Source organism: Apium graveolens, chromosome 10 (genome assembly GCF_009905375.1).
Source record: "Apium graveolens cultivar Ventura chromosome 10, ASM990537v1, whole genome shotgun sequence".
Classification (NCBI taxonomy): Eukaryota; Viridiplantae; Streptophyta; class Magnoliopsida; order Apiales; family Apiaceae; genus Apium; species Apium graveolens.
The window spans coordinates 100,769,841-100,797,485 of record NC_133656.1 but is presented as its reverse complement, the minus strand read 5'-3'; the positions used below and the strand labels follow the sequence as shown (position 1 = coordinate 100,797,485).

Genomic DNA, 27,645 nt, shown 5'->3' with positions numbered 1-27,645 from the left:
ATGGTAGAAAGTAGTTCTTATTTTTGAATCATTGTCGTTTCGTGCCACAGCCGAGGGCTTTGATTTTGAAATAAGAAATACTTGTCTATTACATAGAGATGTGTACATTGAATAAGAATCTAAAGGTCGTTACGTGCCACAGCCGTGGGCCTTTGGGGACTGATTCAATTGTACGAAATGTTGGGTTAGACTTGACTTAGAATATTGAGTTTGTCGTGCCACAGCCGTGACTCAATTATTAAGAGGCTAAAGTTTGATTAGGGAATAACATTAGATATAATTGACAAGAGTTGTCTGCCTATTGAACATTACATGGCGTTTCGTGCCACATCCGGGGTTGTGTAATGGAATGTAGGATCCCTATTCCCACTAGCATTATGAATGCTTAATTTTTCACGTAGGGGGTTGAATAAATTAGATAAACTAGTGGGAGCCACTTATGAATAAAGACCCGATTCATATAGTGTTTTGAAATTAAATCGAATATTTGCTAAGTGTTGTTATGTGTTTATCATTTACAGATTTACTTTGTACGTTATGTCTTCTGCACTATCACTCAGGAGCATACTAGATGCTCATAAATTGACTGGTCCTAATTATGCTGACTGGCTTCGAAACTTGAGAATTGTTCTCAGGATTGAGAAGCTGGAATACGTGATTGACTCACCTAAGCCTACTGAACCTGCTAGTGATGCACATAATGATGAACATGTTGTGTATCGTAAGTGGATAGATGATGTAAATATTGCTCAATGCATCATGCTAGCTTCCATGAACATTGAGCTACAGAAGCAACATGAGCATATGGATGCTCACACTATCCTCATGCATCTACAAGAGTTGTATGATGTGGCAGGGAGGACAGCTCGATATGAGATATCGAAGGAGCTGTTCGGATGTAGGATATCTGAGGGATCATCTGTGAATGACCATGTACTTAAGATGATCAATTTGATTGAACGTCTTGGACAACTTGGTTTTGCCATGGATGGGGAGCTGAGCCAAGACCTGGTCTTGCAATCGCTTCTGAGTTCGTTCTCGCAGTTTGTTGTGAACTTTAACATGAATAAGTTGGATATCAGTCTGCCTGAACTCCACAACATGTTGAAGACTGCGGAATCAAATTTTCCCCCTAAGAAGAGTTCTGTTCTTCTAATTGGTGAAGGCTCCAATCCTAAGAAAAGGAAGAGGAACCCTTCCAAGAAGAAGAAAGTAGGTGAGAAAACGCCGGTTCCACCAAAAGCTGAAGACCCCAAGAGCAAAGTTGTTTGCTTTCACTGTAACAAGGTGGGGCACTGGAAGAGGAACTGCAAGGTTTACCTTGCAGAATTGAAGAAGAAGAAGGGTAGTGAGACTACTGCTTCTGATTCAGGTATGTTCATGATAGAAATGAATATGTCATTAAATAAAATTTCTACTTGGGTATTAGATGCCGCCTGTGGTTCTCAAATCTGCAATTTGTTGCAGGGACCAAGGAGAAGTAGGACTCTTGAGGAAGAGGAGGTGATTCTACTGATGGAAATGGAGCAAGAGTTGTTGCAGAAGATGTAGAATCATTTCATTTACATAGGCCTACGGGCAAGACTATTGTTTGAAATAATTGTTATTTTGTTCCCTCGATTGTGAGGAATATTATTCCCATATTAGACTTGGCTGGATTTTCATTTATTATTGAGAATAATGAATGTTCTATTCTTAGAGATAATATTCTTTATGGACGTGGTGCTTTAAATAATGGTCTGTATGTATATGACATAATTTATTTCAGATTGAACAAACTAATAAAAGAAAAGGGATGATGAAAATCTCACTTTATAGTGGCATTGCAGTCTCCATTTAGTAGACATGGAGAGAGGGCTGCAAATTTGCTAGGAATGGTACACACAGATGTATGTGGACCAATGTCTACGCAAGCCATGGGTGGATTTTCATACTTCATTACTTTCATAGATGATAGATCTGGATTCGGATATGTGTTTAATGAAATACAAGTCTGAAGCCTTTGAAAAGTTCAAAGAGTATAAGTATGAAGTGGAGAAACAAACCAAACAGAGTATTATAATTCTTCGATTAGATCGAGGTGGTGAATACTTTAATAGAGTGTTTCTAGATTATCTCAAAGTAAATGGTATAGTCTCCCAGTGGACGCCTCCAGATTGGAATCTGAAAGGAGAAATCGAACTTTGTTAGACATAGTTCGGTCCATGATGAGCTATGCAAATCTTCCAGTATTCCTATGGGGTTATGCATTGGAAACCTCAGCATATTTACTGAATAAGGTGCCTTCCAAATCTGTTCCTCAAACTCCGTATGAGATATGGAAAGTAAGGAAACTGAGTCTTAAACACGTTAAGATTTGGGGATGTCTAGCTTATGTCAAGAAAGTTGACCCAGATAAGCTGGAATATCGATCCGTAAAATGTAGTTTTGTGGGATATCCTAAAGAGACTTTAGGGTATTACTTTTGCACCGATCATCGGGTGTTTGTCTCCAGACATGCTACCTTCTTGGAAAAGGAGTTTATTCTTGAAGGAAATAGTGGGAGCAAAATTGAACTTGATGAAGTTCAAGAAGCACAAACTACTACAGATCGAGTGGAAACACTTGTTCTGACTGAACAACCTTTTGTGGAACAGCCCATTCATAGATCAGGGAGAGTGTCTCGCCAACCTGAGAGGTATTATGGCCTTGTCATTGAGAATGACAATGAGTTGTCGATCATTGATGATGACGACCCTGTGACCTATAATGGGGCTATGAGTAGTGTTGACTCAGAGAAATGGCATAGTGCCATGAAATCCGGAAAGAAATCTATGTATACGGGATACAAAAGAATGATTAGAGCAGATGGTCAGGTGGAGACCTTTAAGGCCAGGCTTGTGGCAAAAGAATTCAAACAAAGGCAATGGATTGACTTTGATGAAACCTTTTACCTGTAGCCCTGTTAAAATCAGTTCAGATTTTGCTTGCGAATGCTGCTTACTACGACTATGAGATCTGGCAATTAGCCAGATGGTTTTCTTTCCAAGAGAAATGAAAACCTAGTGTGTAAGCTGGTGCGAACCATATGTGGTTTAAAGCAGGCTTCTCGAAAGATGGAACATTCGTTTTGATGAGACAATCAAAGAGTTTGATTTTATCAAAAACGAAGATGAACCATGCGTCTACAAAAGGGTTAGTGGGAGCGCGGTAACATTTCTTGTATTGTATTGAAATAGAGTTAACACACATAACAACATAGCAGACCCACTCACAAAGCTACTTTATGAAAGTCACTTTGATCGTCATAAAGACAAGATGGGTATTAGATACCAGAGTGATTGGCTTTAGTACAAGTGGGAGATTGAAAGGAATATGTCCTAAGTCCAATCATGTATTAGGATTTGAGAATAACTTTTATGTAATCTGTTTTGATTTCATTGATATTAATAAAGACTTGTTTTGTTTTTATTACGGGCTTTATCTATTTAAGTGTTTAAATAAGATATACCATAGTTTAGAGTAAAGCTTTTTATGGATTATGATGAGATCATAATAGTGAGACCTAAAAAGATGATAACTTTAAACTTAAATAGTTCCTGGTCATAGGATTACTAACTGGTAATTAATAATCCGTAAAGATCGGTACATACTATGTTTGCTTCATTATGAAGGATGTCTGTTCTTATAGACATTTGTGTGGTGACACTATAGCTAGTATGTAGGTGCTTATTATGGAATAAGTTCACTGAACATGACTCGCACAGCTGAACAACTGATGGAGTTCACTCACGTGTCAGCTGTTGTTCACATAGTGATAGTTATACAAGTATCCTTAGACTTGAGGTCATCATAGTCATCTTGTGTACACTGAACTATGCTTTGGTTTAGTTCTTAGTCTCCAGGGACAATTATTAGGGCTCTTCTGGGTATAGGAATTTGTACACGAAGATAGTGTATGATCAATAAAGGATCTACCCCTTCTAGTGAAGGAAGCGAATGTTCAAGGCTGATCCACTTATGCTAGTTCAGGAATCTCTGGCCAGAGTAAATGAAATTAGAAAGGAGTTTCTAATTTGCATAGAACTACGCATAGTAAATGGTAAGCAAAGTGATTGAATTAGATAGGCTTGACACGAGATCCATGTCTTGTATTTAATCGGGACATTGTAGGGTAGAAGGAGTTTATTGTACGGTAACTATTCACTGAATAGGTTCTTGGTATTCTAAGCAGTGAATTCATATTATCCGGATAGTCGCGATATGCTGAGAAGTATCCCTCACGATATAGAATAAATGTGATTAATTAATCATATTTAATAAATTAGAGAATTTATATAAATAATGATAAAATAGTTTTATTATTATTTATTTCTACTATCGGCTTAATATTGAACCTACAGGGTCACACCATAAAAAAAGAATGATTTAATGGTGGAGGAATTAATTAATAATGGCTAAATAATTATTTATTTGTGAAATAAATAATTAATTGGTAAATTTAATAATTGATTAAATGAGATTTAATTGATTATGAATTAGTTAAGAAAAGTTCTTAATATTATTAATTAAAGGATTTAATTTTTGGAAATTAAATCAAGAGAGAGAATTATTTCTAAAGTGTTTAGAAAAAGGATTAATGATTAAAAGGTATTTTAATTATTAATGAGAATAATAAATGGGATAATAATAATAATATTTATGGGAAAATTTCAGCTGAAAATTTTGCCTATAAATACACTATTATAGACCCTATTTTATTCTAACCCACAACCAACCCGAAAACCCAAAAAGTTTGGAAAACCTAATTCTCTCCACCTCCTTCCTCCTCCTTAACATCGTTTTCTTGGTGGATACCGGTGGAGTGCTTCACACTTGAGGAGCAACTGCTAAGGATCTCTGATCGTTGTCTCCGAATTATTTTTAAAGGTTAGATTCGATCCCTCGAATTTTTATTCACGATTTATATGCTTTTATTTGGATTTTGTATGTGTAAAAGTGTTTTGTCATGCCCCCGCTGCGTTAAAAATCCAACACATGGTTCAGTTGGATCTTGGGGGGTGACGGGTTGCGGTAGTTCGATGTGGGGGTTCTCCTTGGTGGCAATTGGAGATCCATCGGTGCCTTGTGTCGAAAGTCTTTTTGATGGTGTTCAAGCGGCGATTTCTACAATGTGAATCGTGGAGGTGCAAGATGTAAGAAGATTTATCGCGGGAAGAACATGGGTTATGTGGTTCTTGATTTAAGGGGAAGATTGTTGGGTGGTGTCAACCCAAGTACCATATCGAGGAGAAAAGAGATATTATTGTATATAGAGCAGCCAGTTAACTCCATTAGTACGAGGCCTTTTGGGATGTGCTTAAAAACAAATTTGTGCGGGCTCGGCCCAAAACGGAAAATATCATACTAATGGAGTGAACCGGCTCTCTATATATCTAGATAATTTTATATTATTTCATCGATGTAGTACTTGGGTTGACACTACCCAACAGGAAATGTTAAAATAAATAACTTATGATTTGAGATAAATAAGGGATTTATAAGTGATAAGTAACTAAATACTTATAAGTGTTTGGTTAAACGTCGGAATTTTTTTACTTAATGAACTAAAATAAATAAATTTTAAAAATAATTATCTTAATTCGTAAATTTTTAAATTAGAAAGACATGTAAAAACATAAATTTTAAAATAAAAGTTGATTAAAAAAACTAAACATCAAAATAAGTTGATAAAAAGTATGTTGTTGTTAACATTTAATTTATCAGCGTATAAGTGTAAATTCCACTTATAAGGTGAGTCGACAAACACAAATACTTATGACCTTATAAACGAATAAATAACTTATTTTGTGGAGTCAAACGGGCCCCATAAACGTAGCAACCAAACAATTCACATATATAAATTAAAATTTTAGGCACTGCATTCGGTGTATTAAATCACATAAAAAAAGTAAATCTTAATATCCAATATATCTGTTACGGTACAAATATACCAATCAAATATGAGTAAATTACAGGGGTGTGGCTGTAGTATACACCGATTTTCAAAAATTTAGCCGAATTTTTACTTTGACGGAATGTTGGCCGAAGTTCATTCCCGCATTTTAAAAATTTGGCTGCCGTTAAGTAAAGGCTAACAGGTGTAACGGAGTAAGGGGTAATTTTGGAATTTTCAGAGTTGTAACGGTCATAACAAATAACAGATATATATAAACACCCATATATGCCCTGGTTAGTATACACACAACTATATAATTATAAAAAGCAATATTTGCATACAAAAGAGTTATGGCACAATATTTGGCACACAAAAGACTTGGCACATCATTTGCCTTACACCTGATATACCTTCAGTTTTGGCATACAAAATACTAGCCAACCAAAATTCTAATTTTCACCAACTAGCCTTAATAGTTTTAACAAAAATACATGCCACAAGTTGGTACTTCTAAATACTTAATCTGCATATTTCTTGTTCATTTTTCTTTCCCTAGTACTCCTAGCCCTCATAATCTCAGCCCTTGTGGTAACAGCTTTATGTTGCTTCTGCCATGCCTTAAGAGTGACACCAGTGGTCCCTAGTAATGGATTTGTAGTTGGTGATTGAGGGCTGAATACACCTCCTTGGCTTTCATCCATCTCATGTGTAGGCTGAGATGCTCCATGCATAAATTCAGATGCAAAATTTTCACCACCTTCTTCTGGCTCTCTAGCAACTTCTTCATCCTCAGTGTTTTGATTTGCATTTTCATTGGTCACATTTTCATTCCCCTCAACAGTTTGATTTGCATTGGTCACATTTTCATTTCCCTCAGTAGCATTCCCCTCAATTGTAGACTCATTATTCTGTATTTAAAAAATACAACATAAAAAATAAAAAAGCAACAGAAAAATATATCTTGATAAAGAAAAATGACAAGCACAAATACCTTTGAAGGACAGGTCCTCCTATTGTGACCCCATACATTGCAATTTCCACATTGCACACTTGTCCTCCTTCTTTTCAAAGAAGTTGCATCAGGAGCTATAGGAATATCATTCTTCTTGTTTCTCCTTACCTTAGGTCTACCAGTTGAAGGTTTGACAATTGGAGGTAGGGGCTTAGTATAAGCAGTCCTTTCCCACTGTTCCTTACCATTAATTGGCTCAACAAAATGTGAATATACCTAACAAGTTAGACTGAGTTAGACAAGTGCATATTAAATTTGAGCAAATGAACAAGTTACTACTTTTACCTTCTTAAACATGTTTACTGAGTAACATCTGTGAATGTAGTCATGCAGATTAAAACCATGTGAATTCAGGCATGCCACAGCATGAAAACAGGGAATGCCGGTAAGTTGCCATTTGTTGCATGCACAAGTTCTATAAACAATGTCAACCACAAGCTCATACCCACCTGCAGAAGTTTGAACTAAATACCTAGGACCTCCTGACCAAGTGACATGGCAAGCTACAGACTTCTTCTTTGCCCTATAAATAAAATATTAGTACTAAAACATGACAGCTAGGTGTAAATAAAATATTCGTACTAGAACTTAAATTAACTCACTCTTCTAGTCTTTTTAGTGGATTTGGACAGAATTCCTGCTCCCAAGTTTGAGCCTCAGCCATCCTTCTCTGGATTCTACTCATGACAGCTAGGTGTATGCATCTCAGCATTGCAATTATTGGTAGGTGTCTCACCTTTCTGATAGAGGCATTGAAGACCTCACAATGGTTATTGACAAAAATGTCAGATTTACAAGTGGTTTTGAAGCCTGACCTACTCCATTGTTCCTTTGGTTTGTCATTTAGCCACTCCCAACAATTTTTGCTCAACTTGTATAAACAACAGTAATATAAGTTCATTCCATGTTTCAAGGCACACAATAAATAAGTTAATTTATCTCACTGCATAAATTGAATTTACCTTTTTAACTGTGTCCATGTTCCTCTCAAAATGAAATGAGGTTGTTGATCTTGCAGCACTCCAAAGTATACCTCTCAGACCCAGCCCTTTATGCTCCTTGTGCATATTATTATACAAATGCATAACACAAAATCTGTGTTCAGCATTTGGACACAATTGCTCAAGTGCATTGATTAGACCCTAAATAATTAAATCAGTTGATTTAGTGAAATGCTATTAAATAAAATGAAATAGGTGAGTAAGGGAAATAAGTCACCTTCTGTTTGTCACTTATGAAGGTCCATGCTCCATCATTGTTAATGTTCAAGTCTTCTTTCAACTTCTTCATGAACCAGCACCAGTTATCAGTGTTTTCTGCATCTACAACACTCCATGCTATAGGATACATTCCATCCTCTGGATCCATACCAACTGCAGTAAGCAGCTGCCCTCCAAAAGGCCCTTTAAGATGGCAGCCATCCAAGCCAATAACTGGTCTGCAACCTGCCTTGTAACCCCTCTTAACTGGTCCAAGACATATATAAATTCTCTTGAACCTTCCCATGTTCCTTGTCCTGAGCACTGGTCTTCTCTCAGCTATGGCATGACTCTTAATGGCCCTTTTCAGTACATCCTTATCTCTGAATAACAGTCCCAAGTGGAATTTAGGATTAGCCATATCAACCTCCTCATTGAACTCTGGAAATTGATCATCCATCTCATTTTCACTATCAACTGCCATCTTTTCATCCTCACTATCAAAGAACTCATCATTTAACTCCACATTTTCATCACCCTCATTAGCAGCTCCAAAGTCATTACCTCCACTCCTTACATTAGCATCCCTGTAATCACTGAACCCCTCAAACTCAGAAGTGATATCTCCAAAGTCTTCTTCATGATCTGAATTCCCATCATTAGAGCTATCTGGAAACCATTCATGATCTTCTTCATCTGTCTCTTCCTCATCCCTATACCTATCAAAGTTAGCTTCCTGTCCTTCAAAACATTCCTCATAACCTTCAGGTGGATGTTCTAAATCATACTCTTCTTCTTCTTGCATTTCAGCAGTTGAACCCTCATGCTGCTCATTACCTTGACCTTGATCATTACCTTGACCTTGATCAACTTCAACATGATGCTCATCTTCAGTCACCTTCTTCTTTGGACTTGGTTTTTTTCCAACCTTCTTCACATTCATCTTCTTTGGACTTGGCTCTACAACTACATCCTCATCTTCTTGCTCTCCTTCACTACTTGAATCAGAAGAGGGAACCTTCTCCTCATTACTAACATCCTCATCTTCCAACTCTATGACTTCTGTAACTTTACGATGTGGATCTGTTAAGGGCAAACCTTCCACTTCAAGAGGTTCAATGACAACAGCATACACCTCAACAAACTGCACTTCTTCATTAATTAAAGCTGTCATCATCCTTATTTCCTCATCAGTTTCTAACATCCCCAGTTCATCCATTCCCTCTTTTGGTGATTTAAAGAACAAATCCACCCCTACTGATTTATGATCAATAGCAGCACTCAACATCCCAACTACTTCAAGCATAGACATCAAATCCAAATTGCAGAAATCAAAGTAATCAATCTTATAGTCAACAAATTTCGAGTTCAAATTGTCAAATTGACCTCCATGATACATTTTAATAGTAAAGAAACCAGGATAGTCTGCAATAATAAATCAATAAAAATACATAAACGATGTCAAAAAGGGGGGGTCATCCACTGAGTTGTTTAACTAGGGCAAAATCACTTTCTATCAGCCATGCACAGAGTATATGGGTCCATTCAAAAACAATAAATAATATTCCGACAGCAATAAACATAGACAATAAGATTCGGGACCACATCAGCAATATTCTACTCTAACATAAAGTAAGTCATGAATTAAACTGTAAAGAATTACCCTAATCACTTAATTAGGGAATGGAAAGAATTACCTTTGTAATTAGGGCACTCAGCAGCTCCGTATTTTTCCAACTCACTCCTAGGTCGCATAAACCACTCCATCTCACTCAAAAACCACTCCAACTCAGCTTCGTCGATTGAGAATTGTTAACTAGGGTTTTGGAAGTAGAGAGACTACAATTTAGTATAGTAGAATATGTTTAAGTGGGTCGGTTTCTATTTTTTATTTGTTTTAGACCTGTTTTACCAAAATACCCCTTCATTTTACGGGTTTTTTTATTATTTAACGGTGCTAAGTTAACGGACTAGACGGCAGCCAAATTTTTAAAATGCGGGAATGAACTTCGGCCAACATTCCGTCAAAGTGAAAATTCGGCTAAATTTTTGAAAATCGGTGTATACTACAGCCACACCCTTGTAATTTACTCATCAAATATTCAGTATCGAGTTTGAAGAGTTGTTTAAAAGAGAAGGGGGGCGGTAAACTATGAAAAATTTGGGGAAAAATCAATAAAATGAGACGTAGAATATTTAACGCATATAATATCCCACAATTTATAAAAAGTATATTTTTTCAAAAAAATATTATAGACTAGCTCCTCCAAGGCGTGTTCATATGCACACCAAATGGAGGCACTATAATTTCTCATTATTTGTACTCTCATTCTTCTTGTACAGGAGCAACAGAGTTTATGCAGATATATTACATATTACATGTTGTGTAATTAAGAAAGAAAATAGCGGAGTCGTAAGAAAAAATAAAATATTCCGGTATCTATGGCGTCCAATCAAAGAGCCCATATCAAACGGTACGATCCTTTTTTACCGTACCCCTACATAATAGTAGCATATCTATTTACATTTTAGATTTATACTTTACGACAAATCCAAGCGATTTTATTAACATCCCCTTTTTTCAATTTTTACCATCCCCGATATCTCCGAGGAATAAACACATTTTTTATACTTTCATTCGGCCTTCTCATTTTATATGGACACAAATATTTATTTACACACATGAACGACAAGAAGAAGTAGTATATTATTAAACTACTACTACAACGTCCATAGCAATGAAGAACAAAAAAAATGTGCACGCTACTTACAATATTCATCTGCTTCTAGGACTCGAGGTGGTTGCATGTTTACTAACTTCTCGTCCTCTCCGCCGTCTTCCGCTTCTTTTCGCCGGTGCCGTCGCGATTCTGCTTGCTGTCTTTGCTTTCATTTCACTTCTATCTCCTCCTATCACCAACCACCAGCTTTACCACACCAATCGTCACTCCGTAATTTTCTCGTTCTCTTTTTAAGACGATTCTCGGTGTTTATTGTTATGGTTCTCTTTTTAAGACAGATTCTGATTATTTATCGTTCTCCGTCAAACCTTGGCCTATACGTGTGTGTTTTTTTTATGTATGTAGAAATGAATGTTGTGTGTGTTTCTGTTACAGTTAAACACGGTTCTGGGAGTACGAGAGAATGTCCAAAATGAGATTGTTTTTCGTGTTCCGGTAAGCGTTACAGCTTTGTAAGACTTCTTCTAATACGTTACTACTACTATACTACCTTTTTTTTTCATTTATCCTCTTTTTTAATTTCTTTTGAATTAGTCTTTTTTTTTTACATTAATTACAAGTAACTAGATAAGGTTTAATATGAATTTGTATTAACCATGTCTCTGATCACGTGATGATCGAGTGAAAACACGTGGGACGGTTTAAAAATCTTGTCTGAATGATGTTCTTGTCTGAATAATATTTTTTGATTGATGTTTTTTTTGTAAAGAAACATGGAGGGAGTTTAATCCATGAGTTGTGGAGTTCCAGCAACTCCAAATACTACTATGGTTGTAGTAACGCCAGCCGCGATTTTCAATGTAAGTTTTCGGGTTTTTAATTACATATAATTTTCAGATTACCAAAGCTTATGTTGATATATGTGTTTGCAGCTGCTGAGTTGAAGACAAACCCTGATTGGTATTTGATGATAGCAACAAGTGGAGGACTGAATCAGCAAAGAACAGGGGTACATTTCTTGATTACTACCAACAATTGATTTGAGATTAGGGCTTTTTATTACACCATGTTCCTGAAATTGGAATTTGAAAGAGAAGAAAAGAAAGTGAAATATAATATCTTAAACTAGTTCCTGAATGTTATGTTTGGAAATAAGGTAAAAAAGATAGAGAATGGGAATTTTTTTCATTTTTTACGTAAATTTGTCTAAAGTTTTCTTCCCATTTTTGCGAAGATTAGGAGAGAAAGAAACATTTACCCTCTTTCCATTCTTTTCTTTTAAATTCTTTGCGATTTAGTATTCTTTGTAGGGTCTTAACTCTTCAACAGAACAAGCTAATGAAATGATAATGACAAGTCTTTTTAATTATCACCATTGCATGAGACTCTAGGTTCTTCTTGTGTCTTTCTGCTATTTTCAAGGGTTTAGGTTCTGTTTTCTTCTTCGATAATTTATTTTATTTGCTCTTTCCATTACTTATGTCAAAGGTGGGTGACTTGCTGATTAATTGTAGTGAAAGAGAGGTTATATAGCAGATGCATAGCTTGATAGCACTTCCACATCATAGTAGTTAAGATCAAAATACAATGCAAACTTAACTTTTAAGACAGTGTTTACCATTGGTGCTAATGTGACCTCACCAGGTCTTTTTCTTGGAATTTTTTTGTTTAGATTGCAATTAATGGTGATACGACTTAGCATACAAGATTAATGGTGATACAAGCTACATAACAATCAGATAGATGATCCTGCTTCGACTTTATATTGATTGCTTCTATACATGTCTTTATATCTTTCTAATGCTTTTATAGTTCGATACATGTTTGAAGTATCAGGGATAATTCTAGCACACCTAAACTAAATTATATAATCGCAAAATAAAAATTTGTGTTAGTGACAATTTCGAATGAAATGAGTTTTACTAGCTTCGCTTTTCACAGTAAACTGAATAAAGTTATTCATTTTTGTTATGATGGTTGCAGATTATAGACGCCGTTGTTGCAGCCTATATATTAAATGCAACCCTTGTTGTTCCGAATCTGGACAAGAATTCCTATTGGAAGGATAAGAGGTTTGTAGTTGAATTTAGTAACAAAATACGATTTCTTTACTTCTAAAACCATAGAGTAACCAATGATGTGTTTTAATGTGTCCAGCAATTTCTCGGAAATCTTCAATATTGATTGGTTCATTTCATATCTCTCAAAAGATGTCAAAATAATCAAACAACTTCCCGAAAGGAAAGGGAACGTCATGACCCCACATAATATGCGTGTACCAAGGAAGTGCGATCCAACCTGTTATGTGAATCGGGTATCACCTGTACTTAAAAAGAAGAATGTAAGCATTCTGCTCCTAGTCTAATGCTGAATATGTAAATTCGTTTCCTTTATCTTTTCAGTGCACACTTCAGCATCCATATTGCATGTCGTAATTCTGTTCAGAGAAAAAAACTAGTGCCAGTTATCAAATTTCAGCAAGCCTAGGGGACTTGATAAGAAGTTAATTGCATTTTCTGGTCTCAATTAAATATACAAATTACATAATACTCCTTACAAATTTCAGTAAAATAGTTGAACTAGAAAAAGAGGATCTGCGACTGGGAAAGCTTTTCTGCATTCATGTTGATGATGGTGACACTTGAAGGGAGTCACTTATATGTTGTAGAGAAGCCTGTGCACAATAGTCTTTCTGTACCTTTTGCTATCAGCGTATATGTTGAGTAATAGCTGTGTTATGATAGTTCTTTTCATCCCAAAGTTACGAAGCATATGATTTTTATCCAGTTCGATCTTAAGTGAGGAGATGACCATGGAGAACTGGAGGTCGACTGAACATGTGTGAGCCTGTCAGAGAAATAGCTTAATAATGACTGTTCCATTCTTTCTGATTTAAGCGTGGAAAAAAAAGTGGGATTAGTATTCAATACAGTCTACAGCTATATTTGCTATACTTTGTTAAGAGATGGAATCTCAAGTTCAAGTGTGTTTGCCTATCCCAGCTATTGACTTTTGGAGCTGATCCTAAAAATCATTTGGCAGGTTGTTCAGCTAACCAAGTTTGATTATAGGCTGTCAAATCAGCTGGAAAACAATCTGCAGAAGCTGCGATGCAGAGTCAATTACCACGCTTTGATGTTTACTGATTCTATTCTTCAGATGGGTAGGAAGATGGTTGAAAGAATGAGGATGAAAAGCAAGGATTACATATCCTTGCACTTAAGGTAATTGCATGTTTTTTTCTGGTGAAACCAATAGAGGATCACTATATTGAAAGGAAAGAATGGTTCGAGTCATGAATGAATGTGTACACAGCTATGAATATGATACACAAGTAACTCGAGTATTTCTAGATGTTCCCACAATATCAGTATATTTCTAAATTCAAACTACATGATTACCTGATATCTTGTGCTAATATTACCTAATTATTAAGATATCGTAATTATCCTATGATTTGCTGCTTGATTTTGATGGTTCTTTTTTTTTTTGCTAAGCAATTTTGATGGTTCTTATTATTATGGCTGAACTTAAAAGCATTTTGTGCGGCCTTGTACATATGTTGGAGGAAGGAGAATACGAACTAAATTAAAAATTTCATATTAGGAGTAGACTAAATTATGTATAGTGTTAATGACTACTGACCAGTGTTTCACCCTGCTACCTTTGCATGTGCTAGGTTTGAATCCGATATGCTAGCGTTCTCGGGATGTGATTATGGTGGAGGAGAGAAGGAAAGAATAGAGCTGGGTGCAATGCGCAAGAGGTGGAAAACCTTGCATGTGAGACTCTTATTTCAAACAATATTGTGCTATCACCCTATTCCAAAATACTTAATAACACTGTACAATGTAGAAAAGTAACCCTGACAAGGAAAGACGACAAGGAAAATGCCCCCTATCTCCTGAAGAAGTTGGACTTATGCTGAGGGCACTGGGTTTTGGCAGTGATGTTCATATTTATGTGGCATCTGGTGAACTATATGGAGGGGAGGAGACCTTAGCACCGCTAAAGGCTCTTTTTCCTAATTTCCATACAAAAGAAACTATTGCAAGCGCCGAAGAACTAGCACCGTTTTCAACCTTTTCTTCTCGAATGGCGGCACTAGACTTTATAGTTTGTGAGGAGAGCAGTGTTTTCGTCTCCAATAATAATGGTAACATGGCAAGAATGTTAGCCGGAAGAAGGTAAGTAAGTTATGATTACAAAAAATAATCTTGAACTTTAATGCACAGATGAGGATGCCTCTGCTCTTTCATTGAACAGTTAAATTCTACTTAAGTCTAAATATCTTGTGTGATTACAACTTTAAATGACCTTAACATTAGAGGAAAATCAATTTAAATGCAAAGATGTGTGATAGGTAGATGTATACCAACATACTGTTTTCTGCTGAATCATTGAAGGCATTTGCAGTTTTGTCCTCCTCAGTTGGCGTTGATGTAAAAATCATTTTTTATGCCTGTGCACAACAATGCACTATACAAACTGGTCACTTAATAGTTACTACATCATGTTTTTTCTTCTTGCAGGAGATACTTTGGGCACAAACCAACAATTCGTCCAAATGCTAAGAAACTATATCAGCTGTTTATGAACAGGAATAACATGGCATGGGAAGAATTTTCTTCAAGAGTTCGAACTTTACAAATTGGCTTCATGGGTGAGCCAAATGAGGTAAAGCCTGGCAGGGGGGAGTTCCATGAAAACCCATCATCATGCATATGTGAATATCCAGATACAAAATTGTTGGAAGATTCAATTTCTCGAACGCAAGATACTATTGGCAATAAGTACAGTCAAGAATTTGATATAAGCAAGTTTACTAATGAAGATCTTGATGAACAGTCAGGCGAGGATGAGCATGATATATCCAATCCTCGCGATCGTACTGATAATAAATATGGTTTCTAGAAGAAGTGTTGCTAAACAGAAGACATCAATCCTGATCTTCTACTCGAGTGGAGCAACCGCTTCAGAATAACAGTCATCATCAAGATTTGAAGTAAACAAAGGCCATTTCGTGTATGAAATTTCTCTAAGCCCTTTGTCCGGAACAGGCAGTCTTTGATGGTTTTATTTTTACCAGGACTGCTATTAGAATAGAAGAAACATGTATACAAAGTCTGAATAGCTGATATCAATTCTTCAGGGTGCAGCTGTCCTGAGGCAAAAAATGAGCCTGCCCGAAAAGTAGTCTTGGTTGATATCATCATGTTCATACTTTTAGTGAATGTATTTACTTCAGATTCTATACAGAAAGATGCATTAGTATATGTAGCTAGATTCAACATATTTTTGTTTTTTCTCTTGATTAATTTTTTTACAAGTAGTTTAATCAAGGACTGAGTTTTTAAAGTCAAAATGAAAAATAAACTGTTGTGAAAGTATGAAACATTCTGTCCCAAGCAAAGCCGAGACAGTGTGGGGCCATACTCTATCCAATCCAATGAATGAGAAAAAGGTGATACGTGGTATAATTTGGATCAAATGTCTTGATGTCCACTCTCTTTGTCTAAGGCTAACTGAGTAAACTGTTTTTGTAAACTAAACAGTACATACATCATACATACTGCCTGTTATTGTATTACAGAGAAAGAAAGTAAGAAACAATGGCTTTAAGAATCCCAGTAAATCATTTGACCATGAAGAAGCTCAATTCTCATTCACATGGTCATACCCCATTATCTTGGAAGTGCAATTTTGCATCTGATGCCCTTCTTTCTCCTCAATCTTCCCTTTGTTGCTCTCCCCCAGGTACTCTCTCTCTCTCTCTCTCTCCCCTCGCTCTCTCTCTCCCTCTCTCTCCCTCTCTCTCTCCCACTCTCTCTCTCTCCCCCCTTCCTCTCCATTATTCAACTTTGTTGTAATTTTATATGTATTGGTCTCATACAGTAGCATACTAGCATTTGGTTAGAATCAAGAACTTAAAGTTTCAATTTTTATGATGAAAGATGAAACATATTTTTAGCTCATCAAAATATATGTGTAATTCAATGAGTTATTCAGTTCAAAGTCTTATTGGTAATTTGTTATAATATTATAATTATATCATTTGATTATTGTTTATTAAATGGACCAAAGAACGGATGTTATTTTAAGACTAAAATATAGAAGAATCTGAGAATTTCAGGGCATGTTCAACCACTATTTGTTACATGTGCTTCTGGGGCAGCACCTGCAGCAGCAAATCTGGCACCAGGGACACCCGTGAGGCCCACCAGCATATTGGTTGTGGGTGCCACCGGAACTCTAGGCAGACAGGTAGTACGAAGGGCGTTAGATGAGGGATATGACGTTCGGTGCTTAGTGAGGCCTAGACCTATCCCTGCTGATTTCCTTCGTGACTGGGGTGCCATTGTTGTCAATGTATTAACTTATAACCTTTCTACTAGTTTAAGAGTAATGCACCATGCAATGCAATTTCTTTAGATGACATAACTATATAATTAAGCTGAATTTACTACACAGTTTTTTTATTCCTACTGAATAATCATGCCATAGTTGTTGAACCATGATGTTATTTTACACTTGTTAGCTTATCAGATCAAAAATGCTCAGCTGTAAATGTTAATTTTTGTCCGTTACATGTTAATATGCTATTCTTTATTATTGTGATAGTTATCTATGAAACTTCAGTGTGAATCTCCTCGATGGAAGAAATCTTCCATCTTTAATGGTTTTATATATTTGTAAGCTTAATGTAATCACTAGGTTGGGGAGGTATACTTATGACATGTACATAAACTAACAAGCACCGGCATATACATATTAATATATATTCTGAGAGATTATATTGATAAGCATGAATATGTGGGTAACACACTCATCTATTGCCTTTTTCCGTCTCATGTTTTCATAAGTAAAGCATTTCTGTGCTCACAACAATATGCAGTCCTTTAGAATTATTTGAAGCAGAAATTGTCTGTGATACTCGTATAGAAACCTTTTCTTGGTAGCATATGTTATATAAATATTGACTGTTGAATTGTTTTTGAACAGGGGGACCTGAGCAAACCCGAAACAATACCTGCAACTTTGGTAGGTGTGCATACTATCATTGATTGTGCCACCGGGCGACCAGAGGAACCAATAAAAACTGTAAGCAATACGATCATTACTTTGTACTATGTAAAAGACATACTTATGGCAGTCCCATCTTTATGGTAAATAAAATAAGTTCAGAGTTTCTAATGTTCTTGAATGTTTATTCGAATATTTTTTTTTATAATTTAATGGTTTCACAATTAGTATCCTTTGCTGGTCTGCCTGCATCATCTAATCTACTCTCTTTTAGGTAGACTGGGAAGGGAAAGTTGCTTTGATACAATGTGCAAAAGCAATGGGAATCCAAAAATTTGTATTCTTTTCAATTCATAATTGTGATAAGCACCCTGAAGTTCCTCTGATGGAGATCAAGTACTGCACTGAGAAATTTCTGCAGGATTCAGGCATAAATCACACAATTATCCGCCTATGTGGATTTATGCAGGTACTTGAATACGAACTTGATTAACAACATTTTGTTCATTATGGTTTGATGATTTATATGCCTTTTTGCAGTCCAAATCCGTATTCAAGCCTTTTTGCATTTTAAATCCTTTTTTTAACTACATTTTTAGGTAAATAACCAGTTATGAGCTAATCATTCTCCCTGCACTTAAAATATGACCAAATTATTTGTTAACAATGAGAAAGAAAACTAACTGGTAGAAATGTTTTCTACGTTTCTAAAATATTGGAAATTTGACATGTTCAATTCCTGGAGAACTAAAAGCCACAGGCAAAGATTGAAGCTTTCTGAATCTTGACTTGTTAAAATGGATTTCAGTTGTTGATCCGGTATGTTAGCTTATGGAAAGTTGCAGATGCTAAGATGCAGCATTAACGAATATTTGGCTACTAGAAACATATTTACTAAAAATTATTCATAAATTAGTAGTGTCTTCTACTTTTCTTTATTTTATATTTTCTGAACTGAGTCCTCAATGTCTTCTTTTTAACTTTATTACTTGCCTCACCAGGGATTGATTGGGCAATATGCAGTTCCTATACTTGAAGAAAAATCTGTTTGGGGAACAGATGCTCCAACACGGATAGCTTACATGGATACCCAAGTAAGAACAAATATCATCCTTCAGCTGTTTTAGTCAAAGAGGTGTCTAAGCATGCATTTGGCATTCTTACAGGATATAGCTCGATTGACATTAATAGCTTTACGGAATGAAAAGGTCAATGGAAAGCTTCTTACTTTTGCTGGGCCTCGTGCATGGACAACTCAAGAGGTAAAATTGAACATCTTTTAGCATTTGACAAACATTAAATTGTAAGACTCTCTCATAATGGGCAAGTTGTTTTTGAAGTTAAATTAGCTTAATTCGAAATTATTTTCTTTGAAACTTCCAACCATAGGATTGCTTGATTTTCTTAGTTTTGCTAAGATTTCAAATCAATAAATATAAACGATCATTTAATAAGTACATATCCTACACTGGTTTACTCTTTCAGGTGATAGCATTGTGCGAGAGACTTGGAGGGCAAGATGCAAATGTGACAACAGTTCCTGTTTCAGTATTGAAACTAACCCGCCAGCTGACTCGTCTTTTTGAGTGGACTAATGATGTTGCTGATAGATTAGCATTTTCGGAGGTACACAATTAATTTTTTGATAGGCTTGTCAAGTAAATCTAACTTCACAGAAAAGTACAGGTATAGCCTCCCAGTCCTGTCATTCTTATGCATGCAGTGAACAATCTGTTTCTTTGGAAAGAAAATAAAAAGATTAATCTTGCCTACCGTATACAGCTGACCCGGTGCTTTCATGTGAATATAAGCAGCATGACAGGTTCCAACTACCAATACACTAATGACTTAATGTTAAAACATATGCAGGTTCTTTCAAGTGATACTGTGTTCTCAGTTCCAATGACCGAAACATATAGTCTTCTTGGTGTGGATTCAAAAGATATATCTTCTCTTGAGAAGTATCTGCAGGATTACTTCACAAACATATTGAAGAAACTAAAAAACATCAAAGCTCAATCGAAGCAAAGCGACTTCTACATATAGAATACTACCACTTTCCTTGCATTCTTGTACATCAGGCTGTATATGTATTGACAAATGACATGTACCATGCAACAATGAAGCAAAGGTATGAATGCCATACATTTCAAATTTTCGCAATGTTTTGTTAATAGAATCTTTATACATAAGAAGAGATCATTACTGAGAGTTTTATAGTTTTCTGTTGTCATGTCTATGTACATTGTGAAATATGAAACTATTTTCTTGATTGATCATGAAAATAAGTTGTACAAGTTCCATGGAATCATCATTCTATAGTATCGGTTCTTCACAATGGGCCTACAAGTAGCTCAAGAAAAGAAACTTTCCACTTATTAGTGTAATTTGGGCCTCGATAATCCATAACAAGTTACCAGTTCTCTTAGCCCAAAGCAATGGACTGCACATCTTAGTTGACTGTTCTATGATTTAACTTCATTGGCCAACTGATTCATATAGAACTGCAAAAAAAATGAACCACATGTATTAAACTTGAATGTAAGAGAAATTTATAGGCCAATATTTTATCCAACTCAGCTGCCAAAAGGCCCAAAACCAAAAATAATGTACATTTTATTGATGTTTGTTAAGTACACATGCCAAGTAACTTGAAATATTAGAAAATGTATTCAAATAAAAGAATCATGAAAATAAGCTGTACAAGTCTTGTATAGTGTTCACATCTGTTCCTCTCAATAGGCATAATAGCTGCTTAAAACAAGAAAGTTCTGTGTTATTGCCATGCTCAAGATAAGAAAGTTCTGAGTTATTGGCTTATTGTTTTATAAGCTAGACTAGCCAAATCAACCCATAACAAGTAGTCACCCCTCTCAGGCCAAGTTAACAGACTGCAGTTCTTTTCTTAGGTAACTGCTTGTTTTAGTTAACGTCTTTTTCCTCCCGATTGAACACACTCCCACATTTATTTGTTGCTATAAGTCTTGAATTGTAACTTTCGATCTTCTGTAAAAGGCGATATCGCTTGAGTAAGATTCTCTCGTAAAGATCTAACGTCTTGAGCTTAAAATTAGGACACCTGACGATGTAAAAAATAAAAAATAAAAAGAGGACAAGAAAACAGTGAGAAGATAAGGACTCATATAGCAAGATGATTACATGGTGGGGGTAAGAAAATATAACATCAAATAAAAATCATTACAACTTGAAAGTAGATAGAAGGAGATAATTTGAACTTTTAGTAGCCCATACAAATAACATCCTACTCAGCCTGCAAAGCCAAAAGCTCCACCCCACTAAACTTTAATAAGTGCCTTGCCTCCTATCCGTACCATTTGATCCCTGTTGGGCTATTCATTATTGTTGTATTATATTATCAGTCATAGGACCTCAAATGTTAATCTTAGGCTTCATATGAAGTAGCTTTTTACCCATCCAAGGGCCGTTTCTTTTGACTTGAAACATACAACAATTCTCTGAGCATCAATCTTCAGATACAAAAGTAACTGAGAAACGAAGAAATGAACTCAATCGGGTCATAGACATTAGCGGAATCAAGATTTCCAAAGAGCCGGAGCTAAAATTAAATATCATCAGTATTTTGATGTTAGTCGGGGCTTAATAAAAAAAGTTATTTAAAAAAGAAAATCGCTACTAAAATATCTTGACTTCAGCTTAGATTGGGTTATGCCCCTGGTCACAAAATTTTCAGATTTTTTTTTTTTTGAAGAAAAGAGAGCAGATGCAACTGAATTTCAACGAAGTTGTTTAATACTGATAAACTAGAGGTAATTGGATTGAAACAACTGCAACCCCCACAGGCTGAAACGAAGGAATATAAAAAAAGTCTGAAAAGGAAAAATTCCTGCAACCTTCTGAGAGAATCTCAACTGGATCTCATGCATGGAAAGTAGCTCATAATACATACATTATACTACTAAATAAGTAAATACAATGAGGAGGAATCAAGTAAAGTAAAGTAGTAGTTCATGAGATTGATATTATAAAATGATACACAAATTCGTTAGAAAGTAGAAACAGACAAATATCCCCATGGGAGGCCACTCAGAAGTCAGTACGACTCACATTACCAAGTTTTTAATATTCATTCATGATAAATCATAGTACTATATAGTACTAATCAACCATTAAAATGTAATTTATTTACTACCAATATAATATAACTATATGTACTACTAACCCCATGTACTGCATGCAAGTTGATAGAAATAGCAGAATGGAGGAAACATGAAATTATAACAAGCTTTCTTTTCTTTTACTAGGAAAAGAAGTTGAACAAAACCACAATTAGGCAGAAAAAGGTAACTGAAACCCAACATGAAAGAAGAAGACATAATGCCTAAAAGTACACGTAATTACACATGCATGACTCATATTCGGTCCTTGTTATTTAAATGTTGTATTCCATAACGGTAACAATATTTTAGCAGAATTTTACAAGTATTATTTTTTTGAAGAAAAGTTTCATGAATTTAGTAAAATTGTAATCTAAAATTAAAATCAAAACAAATATATATCAATATGGTAGTGTCTCATTCACTTCATTTCATAATATAATCACATGCAACTAAAGTTGTCTATCTTGCTATTCTTATTGTAGTAAGTGATTTTTGACATATTATTTCTTAGAAAATGGGTAGTAGTAATTACTTTTGTGTTTGTGTCAATCACATGGGCACCAAGACCGACCAACCAACAAAGCTAGGAATCAAACAAAACAATGCAGCTACATTCCAAATTCTAAAGGACCGACCCACCATTTCATGACAGCCCGTTACCTCACCACTATATACTTATCTTATATTATGTCTTTATAATTTTACTTTTAAATATATTTAAATTAAATGGTAATTATGTTAGTTCATAAACTAATTTAAATTTTAAAAATTGTACTATCACAATCAACAGTTGGTTAGGAAACAAATTACCATAATTTATGTCAGATGAAAACAAATCACTTTTAGAAATACACAAATAATTACATCAGTTACTAAGAAGACAGAGAGTCATGCATTTTTTGGGTCCTCCTAACATTTAATGTCCATTACATTATTTTTATGTAATTTTATATTAAAGTATGTAAAAATTATATTATTTTTAATTTCAATATTAACCCACCAACACCACTATTCTTATACTATATAATTATTTTATTACTAAATTATAAAACTAAGGTTAAAAGTGATAAAATAGCTAATATAAATGGAACAAATTTATTTTACTAAATAAGTATAAAGATAAATAACTTTTAGAATTGAGTTTGGAAAATTTATAACAAAATGGTGTAAAAAAGTTAGGGTTGGACATGGTCTCCATCAACCATTTATATGGGACACTTTTTAGCGTATAAAATTTGTTTTGTGTATATTTTTTTTATTTACAATTACACACAATACACGTGTGACTAATTATCTGATATAAACTATCATACTTATGAGTGCAGTAGTGTAACGATTTTTTAAGCTTTTAATATACTCTCATGTGCTTGGTTTTTTAAATTTAACCTTTTTTTTAATAGTGATTGGTTTTTGTATGCAATCTTTTTAAATTTTCAAGTGCATTTTAATATTAATGTAAACAATTCTACATAGATGGAAGACATTTGCAAATTTTTTATTTAATTCTATTAAATTAGTCTTTAACTTTTAATAAATTTATCTTAGGTTTATTTTAACTAATATGTTGAAATGATAAATAATGAATTCTACCTTTCACAAGATTCAAAGTTTAAAAATTAAAAAAAAAACACATTCTAGAGTAAATATTTATATCCATCTATACAAACTAAAGAGGAATAGGTAACAGAAAGAAAAAACGAGTAACATGCTACATGATACAACCAACCCAGTTTAAATAATATATACATAACGCGGCAATGACATATTGACATGCATATCACCAGGTAGCTCATTTTACACATACATGTTATTAATGTTAATAGGAGTCAAATTAAGTCAAACAAGGGAGCGGTTCAAGTGTCACCATGTAGGTAAGCTTTCAATTATTTAAATAAATAATGTCAAGACTATAAATAACTGTGTATGGGCTTAAAAAAATTGTGTATGAATCATGTATAGGTGTGTAATAGATGATTAACATCATTAAGTAACTAAAAAATTTCAAACAAAAATATCATTGGAAGTGTCACATTCAACTATTAGGTTTGACAAAAAAGATAAAATCTATAATTAAGAATTATTTGGGATTTTTTTAAAAAAATATCGTAGTTAATTTTTTTGTTAAAAAACTAATATTTCTGCAATTCGATCTTTAGGAGTTTGTGCAATTATATGCCGTTATATTGCAACCAAAAACTATTTATGCCATGCATGCATAATTTTAATTACACGTTATTTTTACAACCATTTAAAGAAAATAATAAAATCGTAATATTTTTATTGAAAAGGTAAAATTTTAAATAATGTCTCAATTATTTATAATATAATATTTTAGAATTAAGTATTAAACATAAAATGTTAATATAAATTTATATATTGTAGGTAAAAATGTTGCCCGTCCTCTGTATATTTAGTTGAATATTCTCTTATTTAAATAAGTTATCTTCCCATTCATTTAATATAAATAATTATAATATATTCAAATGAACTTTATCGTAGTTATATGAGAAAAAATAATAAAAATAATAATTTTTAATAAAATTAAGAAATATATAAGATAGTCGAGTGTTAGTTGAATATTCCTTGCACGGAACTTGTTGGCAACTTGGCATCTTGCAGCATTGTTCTACCAGTTTCAACTAATGTTCTGTTTTTTCTTTCAACTACTCCATTTTGTTGAGGTGTTCTAGTAGTTGAGAATTCTTGAACAATGCCTTTACTTTTGCAGAATTCACTCAATGTTGCATTTTTGAATTCTGTTCCATTATCACTTCTCAATCTTTTTACACAATTGTGATCTTCGGCCTGTTTTTCTAACTTCTTGATGTGTTCAATTATGATGTGTGGAGTTTCATCCTTAGAGTGCATGAACTCTACCCAAGTGTATCTTGAGAAATCATCCAACATCACAAGTGCATATTTGTTCCTTGAAATTGATAAGACATTTACTGGCCCAAACAAGTCCATATGAATAAGCTGCAATGGTGAACTTATAGAGTTCACAGTTTTTGACTTGTGACTTGATCTTTTCATTTTCTCTTTCTGACAAGCTTCACAGACTTCAACTTGAGCAAATTCCAGTTTAGGCATGTCTCTTACTAACTCCTTTTTGACCAAGGTGTTAATTGCCTTGATATTCAAGTGAGAAAGCCTCTTATGTCATAGCTTGCTTTGTTCTTCTGATGCCTTGGTGTAGAAGCAACAAATTTCATCTTTATTTATTGAGTTTAAGTCTGCAACAAACAAGCTTCCTTTCCTTGCTCCTTTCAGAGCAACTTCACCAGTTTTCTTGTTGATAAAAGTGCATTCTTCTTTGTTGAATAAAACTTCAAAGCCTTTGTTTACAAATTGACTAACACTGAGAAGATTCACTTCAAGACCAGCTATTAGTGCTACATCATCAATGACAATATTTTCAGAAACAATTTTATCATATCCCATTGTGAATCCTTTGTTGTTGTCGCCAAAGGTCACCAAAGGGCAACTTTCTCCTTAAACTATGATAGCAGGGCTTTATCACCTGTCATATGCCTGAAGCATCCACTATCTATGATCCAGATGACTTTTTTCACTTTGCCCTGCACACAATGAGTTTTAAGTGTGTTTAGCAACCCAAGCAGTGTTGGGTATTTTCTTCTTGTTAACTGATTTAGCAGAAGTAGAATGAGTAGTTTCAAATAAAATAGAGTATATTGACTGTTGAGTATTTTTCCTTTTTGTTGTAGACCCAATATTTGTTTCTTTGAGGTCTACTCTCAGTTTATGACAACTTTTCATCACTTTCAAGTTGCAAGGAATGCAGTCAAACTTGTCACAGAAGGAGCAGGGATCATTTGTATTTGCTTCATCGTATTTACAGGCTCCTTCAATTTGCTTGTTAACTGCCCTTTTACAAAGGTGAGTTAGGTGATTTACAGAGCCACGTTTTTCACATTTCTTTCTTTGAGCATCTGCAACATAAGCAAAATTGTTGCTTTTATATATCCATATTTTCCCATTTCTATTTTTCTTTTCTTTTTCTTGCATCTTCAGTTTTGGTTTCTTTAACAGGTGTGTTGGGACTTTGTTTGTCCATGAGCTTCTCTTTAGTATTGGAAGACTTAGTTGATTCTGCAGTTTTCTTCTCTTTGTCCTCATCAGCAATTTCTTGCTTGATAATCAATTCTTCTTCACTGAAGTTGACTTCACATGCCTTGAACATAGGTGATACAACCTTTTTCAGCATAGCTGGAATATTTTCATTAACTGTTGATTTTCCTTTGTCACCTATCTATTCAAGGCATCATAGTCAAGACCAATAGCAATATTTGTACATGCTTTATTTTTCTCATGGTATTGTCCAACTAACTCAGATGCATTTCTGAAGGACTTCAACTTCACCTCATTCTTTTCCAGCTTCTCCCTTAGCACTGCTTCAATTTCATTTGCACACTTGAACTTGTCCTTAAGATAAGCATTCTCTTGTTTTACAGCTTCAAGCTCCACCAACAACAATTCAGTTTCTTGCTTCTCACTTTCAAGCTTCTCATTTATCTTTGTCAGTCTGCTCACTTCTTCATTAGCAGCAACCATACTTGTATATATGTGAAACATTTTTGTGCTCATCTTATATACAGTTTCCTTATACTGACTCACATTTAAATCAATGGTGGTAAGAGTTGGTACCTGTGATTTAGATGAGGATGATTCTCCTTGTTCCAAGGCCATGAGTGCATAATTTCCAAATTCTTCATTTTCATCATTTTCAGAGTCATCCCAACTTTTCCCCACTGCAATATAAGCTTTGCTTTGTTGTTTCTTCAGAAGAGCCTCATATTTTGCTTCTAGTTCAAGATAAGTTTTGTCTTTCTTTACTTTCTTGGGTTTCCTGCATTCTGTATAAAAATGGCCCAGTTCATCACCGTTGAAGCACCTTATCTTAGATCTGTCAACAGATCCAGTTTTGTAACCATTCTTGCTATCAGAAGTGTACTTCCCTTTTCCTTTCTAGCTACTGTCTTTGTTGAAATACTGTCCTTTATCCTTGAAGTATCTTGGCTTCTATACTCTAATGTTAGAGAATTTTGTAGTCAAATAGGCCATTGACTAATCTAGCTCATCCAGTTCATCAAGAGTGTAGAACTCATCTTCTTCCACTTCCAGAATGACTTGTTCCTGTGAATCATTTGTTTTTTGCTCACTTGTTGAGGCAACTAGAGTTTGAGATCTTGGCTCATCATTAGATGTTTGGCTTTCATTGACAATTAAAGCCCTTGAGCCATCTACAACATGTCTTTGACCAAATCTCAATGACTTCCTTTGAATCATTTCTAGTTCATATGTTTTGAGAATTCCATATAGAACTTCCAATGTTATTCTGCTCAAGTCTCTCCCTTCCCTAATTGCTGAGATTTTTAGTTCCAAATGATCAGGGAGAGTAAGCAAGAACTTCAAGTTCACCTCTTCAACTTCATAGTATTTGTCATGGAGTTGCAAATCATTTATCAGCTTGTTGAACCTTTCATACACATCTGTTATACTTTCCTTTGGCTTGGCCTTGAAACCCTCATACTGTGAAATCAGTATCCTTCTTTGATTTGATCTAACTTCCTCAGTTCTCTCACAGAGTATTTCAATCTTTTCCCATATTTTCTTGGCAGTGTCACAGTTGACAATATTGTTGCACATCACATTG

General features: G+C 34.7%; 3 protein-coding genes across 3 annotated transcripts; 2 read left to right on the top strand and 1 right to left on the bottom strand.

Moving 5' to 3' along the window:
- Positions 1-6,210: 6,210 nt before the first annotated feature.
- Positions 6,211-8,035, bottom strand: LOC141693500 (uncharacterized). The gene is made up of 5 exons (XM_074498629.1): positions 7,892-8,035; positions 7,532-7,800; positions 7,215-7,452; positions 6,909-7,145; positions 6,211-6,825 (listed from the first exon to the last, which is right to left on the bottom strand). Exons 1-5 carry the CDS (start codon positions 8,012-8,014, stop codon positions 6,436-6,438), a joined length of 1,257 nt encoding a protein of 418 aa, XP_074354730.1. The 5' UTR covers positions 8,015-8,035; the 3' UTR covers positions 6,211-6,435.
- Positions 8,036-10,866: 2,831 nt separating this feature from the next.
- Positions 10,867-16,104, top strand: LOC141690805 (protein ROOT HAIR SPECIFIC 17). Its single transcript, XM_074495570.1, has 10 exons — positions 10,867-11,079; positions 11,245-11,304; positions 11,579-11,669; positions 11,742-11,818; positions 12,793-12,881; positions 12,967-13,150; positions 13,852-14,033; positions 14,489-14,591; positions 14,665-14,996; positions 15,342-16,104. Exons 1-10 carry the CDS (start codon positions 10,867-10,869, stop codon positions 15,721-15,723), a joined length of 1,713 nt encoding a protein of 570 aa, XP_074351671.1. The 3' UTR covers positions 15,724-16,104.
- A 215-nt stretch (positions 16,105-16,319) lies between these two features.
- Positions 16,320-20,170, top strand: LOC141693098 (protein HIGH CHLOROPHYLL FLUORESCENCE PHENOTYPE 244, chloroplastic). The gene is made up of 8 exons (XM_074498105.1): positions 16,320-16,566; positions 16,943-17,178; positions 17,812-17,910; positions 18,107-18,301; positions 18,834-18,926; positions 18,999-19,094; positions 19,318-19,458; positions 19,702-20,170. Exons 1-8 carry the CDS (start codon positions 16,422-16,424, stop codon positions 19,876-19,878), a joined length of 1,182 nt encoding a protein of 393 aa, XP_074354206.1. The 5' UTR covers positions 16,320-16,421; the 3' UTR covers positions 19,879-20,170.
- The last annotated feature ends 7,475 nt before the right edge of the window (positions 20,171-27,645 follow it).